This window comes from Peromyscus maniculatus, chromosome 13 (assembly GCF_049852395.1).
Source record: "Peromyscus maniculatus bairdii isolate BWxNUB_F1_BW_parent chromosome 13, HU_Pman_BW_mat_3.1, whole genome shotgun sequence".
Lineage (NCBI taxonomy): Eukaryota > Metazoa > Chordata > Mammalia > Rodentia > Cricetidae > Peromyscus > Peromyscus maniculatus.
Genome location: NC_134864.1, coordinates 49,138,364 through 49,161,490, shown reverse-complemented (window position 1 = coordinate 49,161,490; position 23,127 = coordinate 49,138,364). Strand labels below are relative to the sequence as shown.

Sequence of the window (23,127 nt, the reverse complement as noted above, 5' to 3'; positions counted from 1 at the left end):
TACCCTCCACCACAGATTCTTTACAAGAGTGCTATTTTTTTTTTTTTTTTTTTTTTTTTTTTTGGTTTTTTCGAGACAGGGTTTCTCTGTGTAGCTTTGCGCCTTTCCTGGGACTCACTTGGTAGTCCAGGCTGGCCTCGAACTCACAGAGATCCACCTGGCTCTGCCTCCCGAGTGCTGGGATTAAAGGCGTGCGCCACCACCGCCCGGCCAAGAGTGCTATTTTTAAGACTGAAAATATGATCATGTCTCTTCCTTCTTAGGATTCTTCACTAGTGACTTACAAGGCAGTGCCTACAATCTTCAGTTTATGCAGTGTCTGCTCTGATAGTTCGTTAATAGTCCTCTTTCCTCACACTGGAGATTCCTCTCTCATTGTCTGTTAACTTCCCCCACCACAGTAAACTATTTAAGAGAAAAAAAAATCTTCAAATCCAACTCCTAGGGCAAGGATATCTAGTGTTTGTGCTGGTTAAGTGTGACTTTTCAACTTGACAGAGTCTAGACTCACGGGATATGGCCTCTGGGCATGCACACAAGGGATTATCTTGACTTCTGTTAAATGGTATAGGAAGACACACACCTTGGCTGTAGATGGCTTCACTTCCGGGGCAGGGGGTCTTGGACTACGTGAAACACAGGAAGCTTGCTAAATACTAGCAGGCATTCAAATGCTCTCTGCTTTGTGACTATAGACACGTGATCAGCTGCTTCAAGCTTCTGCTCCCTTCATCTCCCTGCCATGATGGGACTGTACCCTGAACGGCGACGTGACACTAACCTTTTCTCCTCTAAGTGGCCTTTGTCAAGGTATTTTATTACAGTCATAGGGAAAGAATTGAAGGCAGCATCTAAGTACACACAATGAACAAACATGGAGAAGGGTCATTAGTACTTAATTTTAATTAAAATTAACAGTTTAGAAGGACTGGAATAGTGTCTAACATCAACTTCTGAAAAATCACATTTATATAAAAGAAATGAAACAGGCCAGCAGAAATCCAAAAAAAAGGTGCAGCCTCCGTTATTGCACGTGGATGAAATGTGCTACTTGGGGTAGGATAATACTTGGGCTAGGCCAGAGGAGGAGGAGAAAGCAAAGAGGGCAGACCCCCAGTCTGCATTTATTCTAGAGTTGGAATGCCCCAGTGGCCTTAAGATGTATTTAGTATATCGGACATGTAGATGCTCTTTGCAAACGTGGCTGCCATGCATTTTGAGCTACACACATTCTATCTGTTCCAGTCTTGGGGGAGCTCACCGTACAGCTCTCCCCCACACACAGTGCAACATGTGCACACAGAAGCCCCCAGTGCTCACACTCACAGACACAACAGGGGAAGTGAGCGTGTTTCTTTTTTCACCTTAATGGGGAACCACACTGTAGCTATCGTTCACTTTTTGGAGTACTTCTGATTTTGGTCATTTACATTGGAGCGAGAGAGAAAGTGATACTTGTTGTGAAAGGTACTGACATAATTCCTAGACTGCTACTAACCAATAAAACACAGTTTTTTTTTTTTAAAAAAAAGTCCCCACCATGTTCCATTGAGAGGCGGCAGTAACTGTATGAAAAGGAAAAAGCCTGTAAACACATAGAAAAGTTCGACTCTGTCTTCTAAACAAATTACAAAATGATTTTTGTTTTTATCCTTGAGTGTTATTTTTTTAAAAAAAAAAATGTAAACCTGTGGACTTAGTTACCACAAGGACTTGCCCCCCCTAAGCCCAGGTTTGACCTTAAAGTTTGGCCTGAGCTAGTTTGGCCTTCAAGTTTTCTCCAAGTTTGTCCATGAACTCAAATGTATTCAAGTAGTCAGAACGTTGTACGCTGGTGGGAGAAACAAAAAAAAGAAGGAAATTTAGTTTTTTTTTCCTCTGGTCTGATAGGAGGTAATTAAAACCAAATCCTAGCCACGCTACTCACACTTCTAGAAGAAGAGTGATTAATGTTAACCAGCTACAAATCTGTGGGCAATGATTGAGGTTCCTGGGCTGACCATACTCAGGGCAGCCTGCAGCAAGCCACAGGTGTATACATCCACAGGGCTTCAATTCCAGATAATGTCAATGTGACCGAAACCATCCCACCTCTTATTTTTTTATTCTTAGAAACCACAGAGCCTATCCAGGGCACAGCCATGTGTTTACCTACATTCCCATACAGTTTTGTGTTCTTAAAACAGGCTTTAATGCTCTTATTTCCTTCCATCTGTATCTTAATAAAAACAGAAGGCAATGGATTGTCTGGGAGAAGATTGCTAATAAATGCCTACAGAACAGGTTGTAAGACCTCTACACTGCTAAGAGCGTTTCCAATGGACCTTTGAGATTTAAGTACAGAAACATGGACTGAAGGAGTCTACCCCTTTCCTGGGCTACACCACATGGTGACAGATCTCTGAGGCTACACTGGCAGGATGTGGTATTAGTTTATAGTTTAGTAGAATTTCCTTTTTATTTAAAATTTTATTTTTATACACTTTTAGGTGAAATATAATTTTATCAATTTCCTCCTTCCCTTCAGACATTCCCAAGTCCCCCCACTCTCTAACTGATGGGTTCTTTGTCCCCAATTATTATTGCTACATAATGTGCATATGTATGCACAGATATATAAATACAACCCGATGAGTCCATTTTTGTTGTTTGTGGGTATATAGCTTCAGGGTCCATTTTTGTTGTGTGTATATGGTTTCAGGGTCTATTTTTGTTGTATGTATATGGTTTTAGGGCTGACTCCAGAATTTCAGATGAGATGTAGTAACTAGCTTTGACTCTGAGAGAAGATTCTGACTAACAGCTAATTTAGCTAGGACACTGGCTCCCAGGTCCTCAGAAAAACCCTGGCGCCACAGGGCACTGGACTATTGGTGCAGATACTTCAAGAATGGACTACGCAGTCCGGGTCGCTCATCTTTGTATTTATGCTGTTTCCTTTCCTCAGTGGTAAGTTAAAGAAAACGAAAGAGTGGAATAACCTAGTCAGCAAGTTCCCTTCATTGTCTACCCTTTCCCTAAAGGTTGTGTGCGTGTGTGTATGTGTGTGCGTGCGCGCGCATGTCAGTGAGGTGCCTATGTTGGAACCCCTGGAGTTGCACTTACAGGCAGTTGTGAGCCACCTCACCTGGGTGCTGGGAACCCAACTCACGTTCTCTGCAAGAGCAGTACGTGTTCTTAAGCACTGAGCCATCACTCCAGCCTCCTCATTTTCTTTTAAAAAAAAATAGTTTTTTTATACACAGGAGTTTGACTGGCATGCCACTGTGCCTATGTATTTCTCTGTGATCTATGGCCACTCTCCTGCTATAGGGGCAAATGTGAAAGTGAGTGGCTGTACAAAGACTGGACATCTCGCAAAGCTCAGTAGGTTCTCTACCTGCTACCTGAAAACACAGGTATTGTGCTGACCCCAGAAAAGAGGAACAACTCACATAATTCCAAAGAGGGGTGATGTGACCACAGAGCTCAGGGCATCTCACACTTACTTAGGTAAGCCTTTAATGCAAGCAGCCAAGTCCTTAGTCATAAAGCCAGCCTCGATGGTCTCAATGCAGACTTCTTCCAAAGCCTTCGCAAAGAAACTGAGCTCAGTGTTGTTATCAAGCTTTGCTCTGTGGGCTAACCCCCGGGACCAGGCAAAAATGGAAGCTACAAAAAGAAAAGGAGACGTCTATAATTTTTATCACTCCAGCTACAGGGATTCCAAGTATTTCACTCTTATCAGAGATGGCGCAGATTTTTGTCTAGGTGACAGGCATCATTAGATGTTATCAATTAGAGACGAGTTTTAGGACAGTTGGAAATATTTTATCTGAAGCCCCATTAGAGAGATTTATCCCTTTGGCCTTAAGTGACACTTCACTGTTCCAGGGGTAAAGGAAAATGCTTTTGAAAACTCTCTCTGTAATGTCTACTCTCTAACAAAATAGAAGATCAACCTTATGCATTTTAAAGGACATTAAAATAGCTCCTCATAGCTGGCCATGGTGGCACACACCCATAATCTCAGCCTTTGGGAAGTAGAGGCAGGAGGATTGCTAAAAGTTCTAGGCTAGCCTTTGCTATATAGAGAAGTTCTAGGCTAGCCTGGGGTACGTGTGAGACCTTGTCTCATCACCCACCACCCAAATAAAACAAAGTGAAACAAACCACAACCCCTAGCATTAATGAATCAGCAACTTGGTGACCATTTCACACAGGAGACTCAAGTATCAAAGGTACGTGTCTCAGTTCCTGTGAGATTGCCTTTGAAGACTTGCCTGGCTGGAAATCAGTCAAGTAGAACATCTTACCAATGGGGTTGGTGGACGTCTCCTGTCCCTTCTGGTACATGCGGTAGTGACGTGTGACGGTGCCGTGGGCGGCCTCTGCTTCTACTGTCTTACCATCCGGGCAAATCAGCACACTGGTCATCATGCCAAGGGAACCATAACCTGTAAGTGGTAGAGCATGAAGTGTTGGATCCAACTACATGAACAGCTTTGATCTAGAGTAAGGGGCTTTTGACGATGACAGATTTATGATAAACCTGGCACAGGTATGTACGACCATCAAGAATATTTCTGCCCCTCAGAAAACAGGATCCCAGCTTCAAGTGTGAGTCAACCTGTCTGGAAAAGCAACTCTATCTTCTTAGGAGCATCTGCTCTGTGATAGGGAATGACCTATACTTCTGTGGCTTAACACTTTTCCTGCCTATAAAACTGGAGAATAAAAACACCCACCTCACCGAGCTGTTGTGGGATTAGAGGAATATGCACATAATCGTGACTATGTGGTTGCATACCTATATTCCTTAGACCAGAACTTCCTATCAAGTAAGAGCTCACTCCATTGTTCTTATGTGGAGAGCACGTTCTTTTCCGGAGAATGAAAGTGAGTTATCTGCTGCCCCCACATGGCTCACCCTTGCTGGGGCGGGGAAGAAAAGGCAGATTAAGAAGAGGATGGGTTGGATGCAGGGACATTCCACTTGCTTTCTCTGTTCAGTACTCTTGACATTTCTGTAGTGTCCTACTCAGAGAACCTGACTCCAACTTTCAAGTCCATGCAAATGCCTTTTCTTTTCATGCATTCTTTACTTGCTTACAAAGTACCTCTGTCATTTTCTCTGTTCTCCCATGAGCACCTAATGAAGCTGATGATACAAACATAATAAGCAGGCCACTTTTTTTTTTTTTTTTTTTTTGGTCTGACACCAAGATGTCTTTTTTTTATTTTACTCTTTGGTCATACTAAATTTTTTTTATTATTATTTACTTGGGGTGTGGTTTTGTGCATGCACACTCACACATGTACATGTAGAGGTCAGAGGACAACTTTTTAGAGTCGCCTTCTACCGTGTGGATCCTGGCAACTGAACCGCATCACCAGGCTTGGTGGTAGTAGATGCCTTTGCAAGCTGAGCCACAGTTACCAGCCCATATTGTTTTGGTCATCTTTGACTTCAGTGAAATCAATCTTTTCTCTTTTTAACTTGTTATCTCATGCATTTGACGATACAAAACAAACAAACAAAAAACAAAAACAAAACTCAAACCAAATTTGAGAGTCACTCAATTTCTCTATCATCATATCTCATGGTGAGACAAGGTAATCCTAAGCACCAAAGGATGAATCCCCAACAGCTCATTATCTGTCAATAGGTCCTAAGCATGCTCCTGAAGAATTGCCATTTCTCTTCCCACTGCCTGTCTGTGCCAATCTAAATCTATTCACGATGATCTAATAAGCAATCCTTATTTTGAAATTGGCAAGCAAGGATAAAAGGAAAGAAAGAAGCCTCTGTGTGGGATCAGTAGCTGTGTCCAGTCCCTGTGCTGCCCTGGGGCTTCAGATGCACAGGGCTGGAGAGGTCAGTACTCACCGACCTGCGCTCCACCCAACTGTGGCCTCACGGCTCCTACCCTGTGTGTCTACTCAGACACCAGCTGGTGCCACTGTCACACCGAGCACATCAGCAGCTGTACCTCTCAAGAACAAAAGGGAAGCCAGCTCTGTTGCCTTGTAACCTGACTGGCTCTCTGGGATCCCCTGATTTATAGGCTCGAGGCAGTGGGGTTCTCGGCCTTCCAAAAGCTTCACACTTGAATGCAGTTCTTTATGTTGTGCTGACCTCCAAGCATAAAATTATCTTTTTTTTGATATTTCATAACTGTAATTTTGCTACTGTTATGGATCGTATTGTAAATATCTGATGTGTGACTCCTTTGGGGTGGAGACCCACATGTTGAAAACTACTGCTCTAGGCAAACACAGGGTATTGTTGTTATCAGGGCTTGTCACGCTTGCTCTAGATGCTTCTTCCTAAGACAAAACAATGATTGTAGGGACTTAGCTCACGGTACTGTACTTGCCTAGCACAGACAAGGTCTTGGGATGGACTTTGTGCACCTTTCCCAGACCTCTTATGACAAGGAATAGTTTTCCCTATCTACCATGGAGTCGCGGCAAAGACTGCTCTTTCCTCTGTTCCCTCAGTATAAATGTTTGAGATTTTAGAGAGCCAGATGGAGGGTACAGAAAGTTGTATAAGCCACATATCTGATACTAAAGCTCTGTTCCGTTGGGCTGGTCTACTGGTTTTCAAACCGATGAGAGAGACTGAGCTTTCACAAGAGCAAAAGCAAACATAATTGACGCTAACACAAACATTCCTCTGGGGAGACTCAGGTTCACGGAGTTCTCTTGTGCAAACCTCAAAACCAAGAGCAAATCTGATGCCGAGGAAGTCAGGGAACTGATGTGGATTGATTTGGCCCTCACGCCTGGCACAACCACCCTGGTTCTTGGAATTTCTGTGAACAGCATGGGCTTCGCTCACTTCCTCTTGTGTTAGAAGCGAAACGCCACACAACTGTTTTACAGAGCATCAGAACAGCCTTCAAGGCTGGCAGCAGGGGCACGCTCAGGACCCGCTGCCAGATGAATAAGCTCTTGGAGACCCCATCCTTGGTGCCGGGGTCCCTCACTTGACTCCTCCTTCTTGGTTTTCTCTCTACATTCTTCTGGTTGTTTGAGACAGAGCTTCTCTCTGTATTCCTGGCCATCCTTGAACTTGCTGTGTAGACCATTCTGGCTTTGGAACTCAAAAGAAATCCACTCGCCTCTGCCTCCTGAGATTAGGGGTGTGCACCACCATGCCTGGCCTCTTTTCACTTTCTCACCGTGAGGAGATAGGGAAATTCAGACTGACTGGAAGCTTCGAAACTTCAAGTAGGGTAAAAGGCTGCGTTACCAGTGTAAGGCTGGAGCCAGGAATGTCAAACCACTTTGGCACTTCCTGTGTGACCTTGAACAAAGCCACTTTCCCAGGAGGAGCTGGATTCCCTTACCTGAGAAGAGTGCCTCCAGGCACCCCAAAGTGCTAACATTTCATCACTTGCCAATGGAGGATTAAGAAATTCCCTTACCACACCTGAGAACTCTGTGGAATGACCTCACTGCCAGCAGCCACGAGGGCGCTTCCTCTACCCGGGTCTCTGGCTGCTTACCTTGGGCTACTGAGTCCGACTGCACGTCGCCATCATAGTTTTTACAGGCCCAGATGAAGCCTCCCTCTGACTTCATAGCTTGGGCTACCATATCATCAATGAGCCTATGCTCATACCAGATCTTCTGAGCTTCGAACTGGGATTTGTACTGCCTAAAACAAACAAACAAACAAACAAAAGAAAGCAAACATAAAAAAGAATTAGTTGTATTAGGGATGTCATTTGCAACTCCCCAAAGGGACATTAATATTATTATTTATATAGTATTATATAGTATTATTAATAATACATATATTATTGTAGACACAGCCTCAGGACTGTAGCCCTGGGACTGTGTAGATACACAAACTTGGGACTGACAGACATGTGCTTCGATTCCTACCAATCACTTTCTGATGGTGAAGCCTCAAACTGGTCATTTCTAAGAATAATACTCCATCTTATGAATGAAGGTCTAAGAATTAGGTGAGAAAAACTGATTCCCCCAAGTACTTCTTTATGCCCTACCATTTTTAATATAATGATCAGATTCTGAGATTTAACTTTTTTATATAATTTTATAACTTTATTATATTTTAAAATTTTAAAATATTTTATTATATAATAAAATATAATAAAGGGGGGATAGACTGTTTCAGTGCTTGATACATTTCAGGGCTAGGACACACCTCTCCCAGGTCTGGAGCAGATGGGCAGTAGGAGGAGTCACCTCAACGCTTCCAAACCCCGCCCCTCCCAACACTTGCTCTAACAGGAAGTCATGCCATGTTATGAGTTCACGCATGCCTTTTGTGTGGATGAGATGAAAACTGTTATATCCTAAGACAATGACAGCTTAATTAAAGCAGACCTTTCAATCGTAGCAAAGGTCTTTAGAAAAGAAACATACTGGGTCTGCCTCGGAAACTCACACTTTTGAAACATCAGTACTTGATAACCTATGTGGGCTACATCCGTTCAAACATTAAACAACCTTTCCCCTACCAAAAAAGAAATGCGTGCCCCTGATTTAAGAGCACATTTATCCTCTAAGGGCACCTCAGAGGGGTTTCCTTCCAGTCCTGCTCAATTCAGATTTGCCATTGCCTAAGGTAAGGATCGGTGACGGCGCTCTCTCGGTTTGTCCCAGGGGCCACACCCTAGATGCCAGCCTACTTGAAAAAACAGAAAGAGGAACAGAAGAGCTGTAGTTACTTGTCATAGATCTCCTGAAAGATGTCTTTGAAGCGTCCATCATACTTCTTCAGAATAGTGTTTTTGGTGCTTAGATACAAAGGCCAGCCCTTGGACAGAGCCATTTGGAAGGAACTGTGTGCAAAGTCTTCAATTGACTTGTCCTGGTTGTACATGCCCATGGCAACACCGCCGCCTTCTGTGGAGAGGAAACCGCCAAGAACACAGCCAAGAAAGGTAAGGGTGGTGGTATCTGTAGCAGGGCTAAAACGACGCACAATACCCAAGGACCAATCTCTCAGCAGCCACGACTGGGCCAGCACTGCGAAATTCCCGGTGAACTTCCAACCTGAACAGGCAGGCTATGGCACAGGCACAGAGGGGAAGCATTTGTGCTGGAGAAGGATGTTCTAAGGTATTCTGGGAAGAGCAACAGCGGTAAGAAAATCGTATGGTCTTTAAGACCCTGAAGATGGTAGGCATGGAGGCGCACATCTTTAATCCCAGCTCTCGGGAGTCAGAGGCAGGTGGATCTCTGTGAGTTTGAGGCCAGCGTGGGCCACAGAGTGAATTCCAGGATAGCCAGGGCTACACAGTGAGACTTTGTCTCAAAAAAAAGGGTGTGTGTGGGGGGGGGGCGGGGGAGGGTAAGTAAATTGGAACTCTTTACACATTTTAACAATTTCCAACATGTATTTTATTTTTTAACTGTGCATATATGATATCTATGTTTGTGTGTGTCTATGTGAATGTGGGGTGTGTGTGTGTGTGTGTGTGTGTGTGTGTGTGTGTGTGTGTGTGTGTGTGTGTGTGTGATGCCTGTGTGCCATGGAGGCCAGAAGACAAATTCTGGTGGGAGTCTTTGTCTTCTGCTGCTGCAGGCTGGACCTCTTCTGTTGCTGCAGGCTGGACCTCTTCTGTTGCTCGCTGCTGTATACGTCAGATTAACTAGCTCATGAGCTTCCAGAGTCCCTGGTCTCTGCTTCCCATCTCCCTGGAGGGGCACTGGGGTTACAGACGTTTGCTCCTGTGACTGGCTTTCTAAGTGCCTTCTGAAGATTTGAACTCAGGCGTGTGCAGCAAGTCCTTTACCCCGTGAGTCGGTCACCCTGCCAGTTCCCAGCATGCATTTTAAACTTAGGTATACTCGATCTTCAGACACAGAGAAAGGTCTGCATTTGGACTGCGGGGTTAAAAATCTTCTCATTTCCTGGGGGACACTGAACACACCTACAGTAACTGGTGGAAACACTGAGGCTATGTGTCATCAGCAGTGCCTCACGGCTCTTATTAACTGACCTCTGTTATTACTGAAAGTCAGAACCTGAATCCATGCCAAGACCCCAGGCTGACTTGGCTGAGAACGTGAAAAACACTAAAACCCGCAGAACTCGATTCTATCTAAACAATATTGCCTAGAGGAGGCAAGGCAAAGAGAAGGCATGGGAGCGCCATGTGGATGCTTTCTTTCGTGGACAGTTTCCCCTAATGAGCCTTTGAGATAAATCTGTGTGTGTGTGTGGGGGTGTGAGTGTGTGCGCGAGCGTGCGTGCGAGACTGTGTGCACATGTGTGTTCATGTCTGTGCACACCACTATGTGCGGAGGTCAGGACAACTCAGGGTGTTGGTCTTCCACCTTGTTTAAGGCGGGGTCTCTTGTTGCTAACTGCTGCAGAGCACGGGCAGGCAGCCTGTGAACTTCCGGGGGTTCTTTCTCCTGTCCTGTCTCACTTCTTGTCCCAGAGCACTGGGGTTACAGACATACAACTGTCCTTGGCTTTGATGTGCGTTCTGGGGATTCAAACTCAGGTCCTAACATTTGGGTGGCTGGTGCTTTACCCACAAAACCATCCCCCCCACATCCCGTCCCTTAATGCACTTTTTTTTTTTTTTTTTTTTTGGCTTTACACTCAGCTCTCAATTTCAAAAGAGACTTGAAGTGTTTACAAAGCTATTTTTTGTTGTCATTACGGATTCCCAAAAAGGCAAAAAGCAAATAATTTAGCAAATAACGAAAGCAATTCTAAGCAGAATTCTAAGCCTGACAGGGCAGGCACAAGAGTACCACCGGGCAGGAGATCTGAGCGCTCAACTTCAACAATTCACCAACACTGTGATGGCTGACCCTGTTCCCTCGAAGGAAAATGCACACTCACACCCTTGGCGTTGTCTCTGCATTTTCACCTAAGCGGTCAGGCTCACCCCCCTGTGTCTAGCTGTGCCATGGGAAAACATGGAACTAACCAATCACTTTTCTATTGTGGACTTCGATGGTCCTCAGAAACGCTGTAGATTTGGGTGGCCTTTTAAGGCAGTTTTTGCAAAACAGCAACGAGGCCGGTGAAGGCCCCCTGTTAAGATGGAATGCAGCTTGGAGGGACTGCACATACCTTCGAAGTTATGCACCATGTACGTCACCTTCTGAGATCCATCTTTTGGTGTGTAGGTTATCTCTACTTTTCCAGGCCCGGGGACAACAAAATCAGTTGCTCTGTACTGTGTGAAGAGGGAAAAACACATATTAGGAAAAGCGCCCCATCAGGAATTGTTAAGGAGTTGGAAAAATAGATTAGATAGCCCAACACAGCAGTGTAACTCGACGCTCTTTGGTTTCAAGAGATAGGGTTACCAGGGGTCCAGGGAGTCCCACTAGTTAGTGATAGTGCATGTCGAAGGGCAGCGAATCTTCACCGGAGCCCACCACATACACGGTGATTTTACAAGCATCAATTCAGAGAGGCCAGAGACTAATGTAAAGTTCTGTCTTAGCTTTGCGCCTGTTGCTGTGATCAAATACCCCGATAAAAGCAATTTAGGGAGAAAGGGTTTATTTCAGCTCAGTCCCAGGGTCTAGTCCCCCACAGTAGGGAAGTCACACAACAGAAGCTGGCCATATCACACATAATCTGGAAGGGAGGGTAATGAATGCATGCATGCTTATACTTAGCCTGCTCTCTCATTCAGTTCAAGGCCCAGTGTGGGAAAATGGTGCCACCCACATTCAGGGAGGACCTTCCCACTTAAACTAACTGGGTTAAGCCAGGCGGTGGTGGCACATGCCTTTAATCCCAGCACTCAGGAGGCAGGCGGATTTCTGTGAGTTCGAGGCCAGTCTGGGCTACCAAGTGAGTTCCAGGAAGGGCGCAAAGCTACACAGAGAAACCCTGTCTCAAAAAAACAAAAAAACAAAAAAACAAAAAAAACAGAAAACAAAAAAAAACCTATCTGGGTTAAAAAAAAAAATCCCTCACTGACAAGCTCAATGGAATCTAGACATTTCCTTATTGCAACTCCTTTCTCAGGCGATTCTAGACTGTGTTAAACTGACTATTACACTATCCCTCACAGACATTTTCGTTCACGGAGCTCACAGCCACGTAAAGACAAATACAGGAGAGAGCTACTGAAGACGTTTTGAGCGTCAGAAGTGGGGGAAAATGAGACCATGGAGAAAGATGATCTTGGCCATGGTCTGGAGGGAAGGCTGGAGGGGGGAGACACCAACACCACCAGCTCTGGTGCTGGTGATGTCAGCAGAGTCTGTGCTGTGTCCTGATTCTAAGCTAGAAGTCCAGTGCTGAGCAAATCTCATTCTGACAACGGTTTTTCAAGAAGGGACTGGGGAAAGAGAACACCAGGTCAAATGGCCCGGCAGGTGACCCGCTGTCAGATTTTCAGGGCTTTGTCGCTCTCTGCGGTGATCATTATTACTAACAGAGCTACAGCCACAAAAAGTATTCATTCTGGAAGCAGCCATGGCAGAATGATGGCCCCAGGTTAAGGCTGTTCAAAGGCCAGGTACTTCCCAGACGGGTACCCAGCATATACCAGGCACCCACAAGTCATTGCTGCGTGGGGTCTTTTTCAGTGATCTGTTTTATCCGGTGACTACCATCCGGCACCAGCGGGTGCCAGCCACACCTGTTGCTTTACAGTAATCTTAGTCACAGTGTGTAAAGAGCAGTCAGATAACAGAAAAGATTAAACACTTCTGTCGTAGAAAGTACTTTACTACGGTAATTGAGGCATTGATGTGCCCTAAAATACTTTGTTCAGATCTATAAACATTTAACAGTGAGTCAGCACGCTGTTTCCAAAAAGAAAAAAAGATAATCTATTCTTCAAAATAACCGGATACCACAAATATTAAGCAAACAAAAGACCAAACAAAAGAAAAATACTGACTAGGCAGTATGCTAAACAAGGGAATCTGTACTTCTGCCATTTAGATTCCCTCGCTCAGGCCTCTGGGAGACATCTGTGAAGGGCTGGCCAGAATGAAGAAATATCAGGAGCCACAGTGTGAAACAAAAGCCACATGACTCGTCAAGGACCAAGCTGGTGACCCTGTCCCAGGAGCACAGGGACAGCTGTGGCCACACTATTTTCAGGATTGACTCCATGGAAACCTCTAGATGCCGGCATTACAGATTTCCATTTGTTAAGGTACATTTCGATAAATATTTCTATTCAAACCCAAAACTTCAATTTCAGCAGACTTTGGAATTGGTGTCATTGCCAACTTTTCTGCTTAATTCCCCAATAAAACTATTTATACAAGTACAGAAATGACATCTGTTTTCCAAGCAGTCCAGAACACCCTGACAAGACTGATTTCAACTATTGGGTGATTTTCCCTTTATCCACAAGTGATCAGTTTTAATGTTTGGTAGTTCTTTTTTTTTTTTTTTTTTTTTTTAAACCTTTGGTTTTCCAAGACAGGGTTTCTCTGTGGTAGCCCTGGCTATCCTGGAACTCACTATGTAGACCAGGCTGGCCTCGAACATGGAGCTCTGCCTGCCTCTGCCTCCCAAATGCTGTATTAGAGGTGCTGGACATCACTACCCAGCACTGTTTGGTAGTTCTTAATGTGGCTGCTCATTAGGGTCAGCTGGGTTTTTTTTTTTAAAAAAACCCTGATCTTCACAAAATCCAGATTTCAACTGCTCTAGGATGGGACTCAGATACTGGAAGTGAAATAAAACAAAAAAACCCAAAAAAACAAAACAAAGAAGCAATGAAATAAAACCATCGGCGCCACCACCATCAACAGCAAAATCTCATGGAGGGATCCCACTGTGCAGCCAGCATTGAAAAGCACTGGTCTGAGCGCATGGTATTACCAATGCAAAAAACAAAAAAACAAAAAACAAAAAAACAAAACCAAAAAACCAATAGTGTCATATGGAATAACATAACAAAAGGATAAAGATATGTTTGGGGAAAAAAAGTGTTAAGATGAGTGCTTATTTGAAAGTTTATCTGTATTTTTACCCTTTCCTAAGCATATGTAAATATACAGCTTATGCATAATGTATATTCGACCCCTCCTCAGGGCAGAGAAACCCAAAGAACAAAGCAAGAGAAATCGGAGCTCCAGATCCACAAAAAATAAACATGAAAAGAAAAAACATCCGGGGCTGGAGAGATGGCTCAGAGGTTAAGAGCACTGATTGCTCTTCCAGAGGTCCTGAGTTCAATTCCCAGCAACCACATGGTGGCTCACAACCATCTATAACGAGATCTGGTGCCCTCTTCTGGCCTGCAGTCATACATGCTGTATACATAATAAATAAATAAATCTTTAAAAAAAAAAAGAAAGAAAGAAAGAAAAAGAAAAAACATCCAACTGTGCTCAAACGACTTACTTGGTCTCCATAAGCATGACGACCGATGATGATGGGTTTTACCCAGCCTGTCACCAGCCGGGGGATGTTTTTGCAGATAATGGCTTCCCTGAAGACAGTGCCTCCAAGAATGTTCCGGATAGTGCCGTTCGGCGATTTCCACATTTGTTTCAACTTGAACTCCTCAACCCTCTTCTCATCAGGGGTGATGGTGGCACACTTGACACCAACATTGTACTTCTTGATGGCTTCTGCAGCATCCTTGGTGACCTGGTCATTGGTGGCGTCACGATTCTCTATGCCTAGGTCATAGCTTGGAGAAGGAGAGATGTCAGCTTAGCTTCGGAGGCAAACTGATAGGCTGTAACCTGCCCGCAGAGCTCGCTGGGCCAAAGTGAAGACACACCCCCCTGCCCCCAAACACATCTACATAGGTCAAGTTTTAGCATCAATACAGCCTAAACAAAAGATGGGTGCCTGTATAAAAAAAAGGGGGTGAAGACACACGAAGAGGCTGGGCCCTGCTTCCCGGAACTGCAGTGGGAAGTTGTCTGTCAGGAAAGCAACAAACTCTGCCTCCTGCTTTTCACCATATAAGGGCAGCAACAGCACACAGGCAACCCTTGGCCTGGTTTCTCTCCATACAATTATTATACAAGCTAAACCCAAGTACAACCTTATTTTCCCATAGTAAGCTTTATACTTTATCAATAAAGAGGTGGCGAGGTAAAAGGATTTTTGTTGTTGTTGTATTTTTGGCATCAAAGTGGTGGGAAGGTTAGCTCTGTCGATCAGTGCCAAAAGAGCTGAGAACTCTTTTTGTTGAAGCCAGTTAATCATAGGTGAACCTTCCCCTACTTCTTGAGAAAGTCTCTTTGTTCTGGAAACAAGCCTGTGGTTTATTGGATAAGCAATGGAATCCACCAACCAGCTTGTCTACACTGTATTTAGTACTAGCTCCCACAGTGCAGACCATTCACAGAGGAATGAATGCTGCCTGTCCACGGGGCACAGAAAATAATCATAAAGCTTAAGTATGTAATGGTTTGTTGGAAGTAACACAAGCTGGGTAGTGGTGGCGCATGTCTTTAATCCCAGCACTCGGGAAGCAGAGTTGGGGGATCTCTGGGTTTGAGGACAGCCTGGTCTACAAAATCAGCTCCAGAATCAGCTCCAGGCTGTTACATGGAGAAAGCCTGTCTTGAAAAAGCCAAAAAACAAAACAAAACAAAACAAAACAAAACAAAACAAAACAAAAGTAAATAAACAAAATCATTAAGTGATTTATTTTGTTCTCTATGGCCTTACAGAAAAAGTTTCATTTCTGAAAACCAGCTAGTAAGCAAGCTGCTTTTCTCTTATCCATGCTTGTATTTTCCTTTCTCGAGCTAGTCCAACTGCTGGTGCAAACACAGATAGTTACTTGATATGCTTCCAAACAAAAATATTTTCTGCTTAGGCCTTAGCCAGTTCATATACACATAACCCAACCATGCACTTTCTTATCTTTTTTTTTTTTTTTCCCTAGGAAATGCTGAATATCGACAAATACCCAACCCCAAATCACAGAAAATGTGGACAATATTTTTCACATTATAGGAGCCATTTCTCAGGAGAATCTATCCACAAAGGGGTAGGTTTTTTTCCTTTTTCTGCCTTGTTTTAATATTTCCAGGAGAAAAGAAATAAATGATCTAGACCACTGTGTTGTCTCTATTAAAAAATGAAAAACAACAATAAAGCCCTAATTACCCCATACCCCTTACCCACCATCATTACCAGTTGATCATAATAACTGGGGAACTATTTAAAATCTGTTGGAGTCTTTAAGAGCCTGTAGTCATGGACTCCTTTCTTTCTAGGCACAAGTGCCCTGCTCCCCCACTACTTTTCTTGAGACAAGCTCTCACACTGTAGTCTAGGCTACCTTGGAACTCACAGCAGCCCTTTGGCGTCAGCCTTCCAGGAGCTGGGATTACAGGCATGCGCCACAAGGACTCCTCTTGAACATGCCGGATGCAGGCTGGGGAGAGTTCAGTCACTAAAGTGCTTGTCTTGCAAGCATGAGGACCCAGGTTCAATCCCTGGAACCCACCTTCAAAGACAAAAAAGGGATAGGCATGAAAAAAGCCAAGACTCGAGCATGCATGTGTAATCTCAGAGCAAGGGGTATCCCTGGGGCTTGCTGGCTGCTCAGCCCAGTTTACATGGTGGGTTCCAAGCCAGTAAAAGGCTTGCCTCAAAAAAAAAAAAAAAAAAAAAATATATATATATATATATATATATATATATATATATATATACACACACACACACACACACACACACATACACACACACACACACACACCCAAGGTTATCCTTTGGCCTATATGCACAGCTATGTGCATATGTGTGTGCATGTATACACACACACACACAGAAAGAGAGACAGAGACAGAGATGTATAAGTAAATTTTGCCCCAGACTAAGTTTCTAAGCATTTAGCTGGGTGTGTTGACTCATGGGCTCCAGGTCAGCTTGGTCTACATAGTAATTTCTAGGCTAACCAGGGTTACATAGTGAGACTCTGTCTCAAAACAACAATAACTAGCAAAACAAAACAAAAACAAACAGAGGGTCTGGGGAGATGGCTCAACAGTTAAGAGTACTTGCTGCTCTTCCAGAGGACCTGAGTGGGTTTGGTGTCAGAACCCAGGACTCCAGTTCAGGCGAGCTGATGCCTTCTGGCCTCTGCAGGCACCAGGCATGCACATGGTACACATACACACATGCAGGCCAAATAGTCATATACCTAAAATTTGAAAACAACAACAACAACCCCCCACTCACACAAACAAACAAACAAAAAGCCCATAAGTTTACCTATTGCCATGCAAAGTTCTGAATGGGAAAGTTTCTAAATTTTTCTTTTAAATTATTTGGAAGCTCTCTCTCTCTCTCTCTGTGTGTGTGTGTGTGTGTGTGTGTGTGTGTGCGCGCACACGCGCGCGCGCATCCTTTTCTATACATTTGGGGACCTTCAACAACTGCAATGCTGATCTTATTTTGGTTGCAATATAGACAGTACCAGCAGCTTTGGCTTACACAATCAAAAGGTAGCTAATGACATAATGTGAACTAAACATCTGCACCCAACTAAGCAACAGGACATGTACTGAGTAATTCTGGGTCAAGGCAAAGACAGACACCAATGGTTTGCTTTGGATGTATTGCTCAATATTATACCACGCCAGCCTTTGACCATTTCACCCTTTTAAAAAATTGTCTCTATGTAGTTCAAATGTACAAAAGGGCAAAGAGCAAGTGGAGCAGGAGTTGGTAGAGCACGCCTTTAATCCCAGTGCTCTGAGGCAGAGGCAGGTGGATCTCTGAGATTGAAGCCAGCCTGGTCTACAGAGCGAGATCCAGGACAGCCAGGGCTACATGGAGAAACCCTGTCTCAACAAAAACAAACACCAACCAACCAACAAGTGGGAGAGAGAAAACACCAGGAAAAAAGAAGAGAATAAATAACATGCCTCCTAATTTCCAAATCTATCTGTCTCTCAACACAACACACACAGGGCGGACGGTCACCGAGACTTAGGGACGCTCTGGAAGCGGGGTGGGCACTATGGTGAGTACCTGCATGGAGAAGACAGAAGAAGCAAACGGGAAGAAAGTCCCAGCCACTGACTCAGTAGACTCAGTAGACTGACGGAAGACCCAGCTGGAAAGGACAAAAGTGAGTTCTCTACATTTAGCTCACTCTTTCTTATTGTCCTCTTTTTTTTTTCTTTCCACAAATAATATTTGTGCTACTCTAAACTGCCGATTTAATAAGACGTTCAACAGGGAAAAGAGTTAGAAATGCCTCAAAACTCACCACTTTTCCTTTACCATTCTTAACTGTGAACTCATGGCAAGCCCACTTTTTCTAATGGCATGTTGAAACAGAGGATTCCCTGAGGGCTGGCGAGAGCCGGCTCATTGGTAAAGGTTCTCGCTTCTAAGTCTGACAATCTGAGTTTGATACTTGGGAGTGCACAAGGTAGTAGAGAATCCACTCTGTCCTGGCCTCCACATGCACGCTGTGTGCACATGCATGCTGTAACACATGCATGCTGTGACACGCACACACGCACACACAAAATTGTAAACAAAGATCCCTCAAAGTAAGATTCACTTGTATATATTTAAGCTAAAATGTAAGCATGGGCGAGGTATTGTGGTATATGACTTTTTCCTTAGCATTTGGCAAACAGAGGCAGGAGGACTGCTGTGGAGTTCAATCTGGGCTCTGTAGCAAGTCTCTATGTCTTAAAGAAAACCAAAACATCCAAACCAACAACAACAACAAAAATCTTAAAAGCTTTAATCACGAAGCACAGCTATTATGCATGTAAAAAAAAATGTCAGGTACACTCTCAAAGAATTGTGTTTCTGAGTTTGCTAGCTACACAGATGAGCAATTCATTTACCTGTGCAGGTCCAGTTCCACGTAGGGAAGAATGAGTTTCTCTTTAATCAACTCCCAAATGATCCGCGTCATTTCATCTCCTTGCATCTCCACCACAGAACCGCCATGGATTTTTTTGGACATTTTTATTTCAATAACTCTTTAAAAAAAAGATATGTGCCTTGTCACGTCATAAAGTAGAAATGAAGTATCAATGATTTGGTGACTATTTAAAAAGAACAATTTATAATAGCACCATTCTACAGCTAAGTTACATTTAGCAGTGGTAGAACTGAGAGCTTCTCTGTGTAGGACACCACGCTACAATGCTTATGTGTGGCTTCTGACTCCGCACTGTAAGACAACACCGTTAAGAAATTATTTTCTAACTTGAGGGACAAATAGCTTTGCCAAGGCCATCTGGCTAGAGTGTGGGAGAACCTGACCCTGAAATATGCTCTTAATAATGTAATCATTATTCTCAACCATTGGTTGTCCCACAAGAGCAGATCTGTTATTGTACAGATGATCCAACTGGTTCTTAGGGCCCATATTCAGGAGGAACTCCAATAGTGAATAATGAAGAATTCTTTGTAGAACTAGGCTTTCCTATAGATACTGCAGATATTGGCAATGTGGGGCTATATTACAAAAGTGATTTCTCATATAGAAACATCAGGATACAGAAAGGTCCCTGCCTAGAACTCAGGCTTATCTGAGTCATGTTCCTTGGTATCTCAAATCCTGTACTGCTCCTCAGGGACAAGAGCAGCTGTCTGTAGGATGGGACACCATATTGCTCTTAGAAGACATATCACTTCAAAAAGTATCTGATTCCAATAAAGGGCAAAAGTAGACTGTTTGGAAAAAAGAGAAACTTCGAGGCTTTCGAGAACACTGCTCTTGCTGCTCAGGAGGCAAAGGGGTCCAGAGCCCTCTGAAAGTATCTGTTCCTTCTAAAGACACTGTTGTGTAACAGTTTCCTCTCAGATTGAAACATTCCATCCTACACCAAGCTCTTTAAACAGGCAGGTAAACAACTCAAACTAGCTCCGAGATGTCCCTGAAACTGACAAGACTCACTACGGCCCTCTCCATCAGGGTAAACAGTAAAAGATGAGACTCTCAAACAAGGGAAGCCAGGCTTTAAAGAAGACTCTCGACCAGAACAGTTTCCTGGGAAGAGGTTTAGATCAACTGAGCCACTTGGAAAGGGTATTCTCCAACCAGTTGAGCTGCCTGCAGGCTGTGCAGTGTGCTCCAGGTTCCCAGCTTTTGTGACCTGTCACCAATGCTGAGGTGGGCTTTGGTGATACAGCTGTCCTTGGGTCATTTCTGGTCCTGTATGTAACCCCTCAGACATATTCCTATAACCCCACTGGTTCACCAAGCTGGGCTTTGGGGTATCCCTGCTCGGTCTGTCGTGGGGTCTCTATCTGAGGTATGTGGACATGTGTCGCACCTCCCCGGGAAAAAGTTTTGTCACACAACAGACACTATAATGGGGTCTTTCTATCCAGAAATACAATTGTAGATTTCTCTCATTTATAGCTAAGAACCAGGAAAGTCAGAAGACTTTAAAGCAATTGCTAGATAACAACCTAAAACTGTCTTTAAAAGTATAGCTAAACTAATTGGACCCTTAAGATTTAAAAAAAAAAAAAAAGTAATGATTACTAGACAGTGGGTCTCAGCTCCTCACAAGAAGCCAGGAATATTTTCCCAATTCTCCAGTCCCATTTTTACTTCTTAGGTCTGCAATTCTGGAATCTTATTTCTAGTATTGAGATGGCATGCTTAGTCCATTACCAGAGAAGTTTCTGGAAGGCAATTAGAAGCAATCAACAAACTAGTGTGGGAGAACCAATACTACCCATCAGATATAACGTAAAGATTAACTTACAGTAGAGCGCAAAGCCCATAATTAACTCCATTTTCTCCACGATCGTGCTTTAAAGCCAAAGTCAAGATGAGATAGCACACTTATCTCAGTTTTGATACCACCTTTTCATGGCCATGTTCCTAGCACAGCATTACACAACAGTTATGACTGGGCTCTTTTCCCGTGATGGCAAATACAGCTAATAAAAGATCACAATGCCTGGAATGTCTGTAATTTTTGTTTTGGTTTGTTATTTCCTTCTTGGTGAATATGCACTCTGCCATAATCTTCTTGTATCTCAGAAGACACTAATGATATATTTCAGATTTCCCTCGCTTTGTTCATTTTTTGTTGTTGTTGTTGTTGCACCTGTTAACTAAAAAGTGAAGCTGTACCATGCACTTTGGGATTTGCTTTCCATGGGACATGGGCTTGAGGTATCCCTGGATTCCCTGCATCCTTGGGTCTCACATTTTCTGAATCCACACAACCCCAACTTTCGGAGAAGAGTGTGATCCAAAGCCCATCAGCCACCAGCTCATTTACATAGTCTGAAGATAGATGAATTCCAATCTCTTGACATGCTCGTGCAGTCCCCCCCAAAATAAACACAACAACAACAGACTAGTTGAAGCAACAGGAGCCCTTTGCCATACCTAATTTTATTTCCATAAATCTCAAGCGTCTATCTTGAGCCAATTTTTTTTTTCCAGCTGAGTTCAAGTTGCAAAACACGCGAGGACACTCAGGAAGCAGTGGCAGTATACTGTTGGAAAATTCCTGCTTCCCTCTTTCGCAGAACCTACACTTGTACCCACGCCCAGTGAACTGTACAGTGTGGCCACACGGAAGAGAGCGGGATGAACGGCCAAGTTGCTAATTCTCACCTTGATGGTGAATGGACTTCCAGTTTTAACAAGGCCTCTCAATTTTGCTGACTCAAAAGACTGTAGTTTCAATTTATCTCCTAAAACAAAACAAAGTCGGGAATAGAAAGTCTTAACATACAAACACCCCTGCCAGGAGGATTTAGTTGGTTTTAATACCAGCCTGACAGCCCAGTTTATCTGGTTTAAAGTACAGTGCTGAGTGTATCTGGAGGGGCAAAGGGCAGTTTATTTGCACAGGAGCCTTCCAAATAAAGGTCGAAAGACTACAAATATCCGTGCGTGCACACGAAGGAGGGTGAGGCCCAGGGCGAGTGCCTTGCTCTTGGCTTTTTGCGGATCTCTGGTTTGCTGGACCGACCGAGATCTCGGGTGACACTGTGAGCCAGCAGATATCCTTGGGGGCATTGTGCAAGAGGTCTAAAACTGAAATTGACTCTGTTCCTCCTTCCAGATCCCCACGCCTGTCCCATCTCTCAGCGGTGCCAGGACCTTTAATACCAGGTCCACCCAGCTGGCTGCAGAATAACTCCTCCAGAACTCGAATCTAGAAGGAGCAGGCAAGAAGGTGGGAAGGGTCCCTCTCCCAAACCTCACGGCGCCCCCAAGTGGCTCCAGATTGAAGCTGGAGGCCCGCCCACCCCCCTTCACCCCCTCCCTCACCTACCCTCTCGAACTCTCACGACTCCAGCCTCAAGGCAGGTCCCACCCCTCGAACCTTGAAGGAGTGCTCAGTACACGCCTATAGTTCCCGGCTCACACCCTTTCTGCAACCGGTTCCCTGCGGTCGCATATTTTCTTCCTCTTACAACCCAAGGCTCAAGAGTTCTGTGCGTCCTCCCCTCAGCTAGATTTTCCTCCGCGGCTGCAGATCTGCTTTGGCACTTGTCACTGCATGTAACGTCCTCCTCGCCCGCCCAGATCTTACGATCCCACCCTCGGGAGCGCCCCTCTACACTGAACTCCGCTACCCCCACTTCCCTCCCCTAAACCCAAACTCTGGAAGTGCCCCTCGGTGCACCAGGGCCTTTCCACCTGAGTTCATCTCTGCACAGCCAAGATCTGAGTTTTCTTCCTTTTCTTCCCACTCCAAGGCTACTACGGAATAGCCTAACAGTGAGGGGCGGCGGCTGCCGCTCCTAGCCTGGGATCACCAAGCAGGGAGGGGAAGGAGCGCCCGCTGGCAGCCCGGGGCGCCCCAGCTACTCACCGGCTCACACCCCGTGCACACACAGACTGTCCCAACCCAGCCGCTGCTGGCTCAGCATCCGCCACCAATCTTCGGCACCGACGACCGGGAGGGCAGGGTCAAGGCTTTTTAACTCTTCCCGGCTTTGTCTCCTCCCAGGCCCCACCCCCTCAGCCCACCTCCCGCCGCCCCGCCCCCTCTGCCACTCCATTGGCCCCGCGCGCTGCCTTTCTGGGGTGGGCGGGGCCGCAGGGTGAGAGCCCCTGCTAGGATGCAAGCAAGCCTCCCGGGTGTTCCAGGAGAGGGGGGGGATGGGGCTGCCACGCCGCCGGGGTTCCTCGGGAACACCCTGCCGCCGAGGAACGAGAATGCCACCTACTGGCCGCCTCCCCGAGTAGTCCTAGTTCTCACCCCGGGAGGGATCCTTAGACT

General features: G+C 44.8%; 1 protein-coding gene across 2 annotated transcripts; it reads right to left on the bottom strand.

The window, feature by feature from the left end:
* Positions 1–880: 880 nt before the first annotated feature.
* On the bottom strand, positions 881–22,867 carry Idh1 (isocitrate dehydrogenase (NADP(+)) 1). 2 transcript variants are annotated; one of them, XM_006974980.4, is made up of 10 exons: positions 22,717–22,863; positions 21,507–21,586; positions 18,760–18,897; positions 14,318–14,609; positions 11,060–11,165; positions 8,691–8,868; positions 7,497–7,648; positions 4,296–4,436; positions 3,489–3,651; positions 881–1,831 (listed from the first exon to the last, which is right to left on the bottom strand). In XM_006974980.4, the coding sequence occupies exons 3-10, from the start codon at positions 18,879–18,881 to the stop codon at positions 1,741–1,743; spliced, it is 1,245 nt and encodes a 414-aa protein (XP_006975042.1). In that variant the 5' UTR covers positions 18,882–18,897; positions 21,507–21,586; positions 22,717–22,863; the 3' UTR covers positions 881–1,740. The 2 variants fall into 2 exon arrangements, with proteins under 2 accessions (XP_006975042.1, XP_006975041.1); XM_006974979.3 differs by lacking the exon at positions 21,507–21,586 and having other exon boundaries at positions 22,717–22,867.
* Between the last annotated feature and the right edge of the window lie 260 nt (positions 22,868–23,127).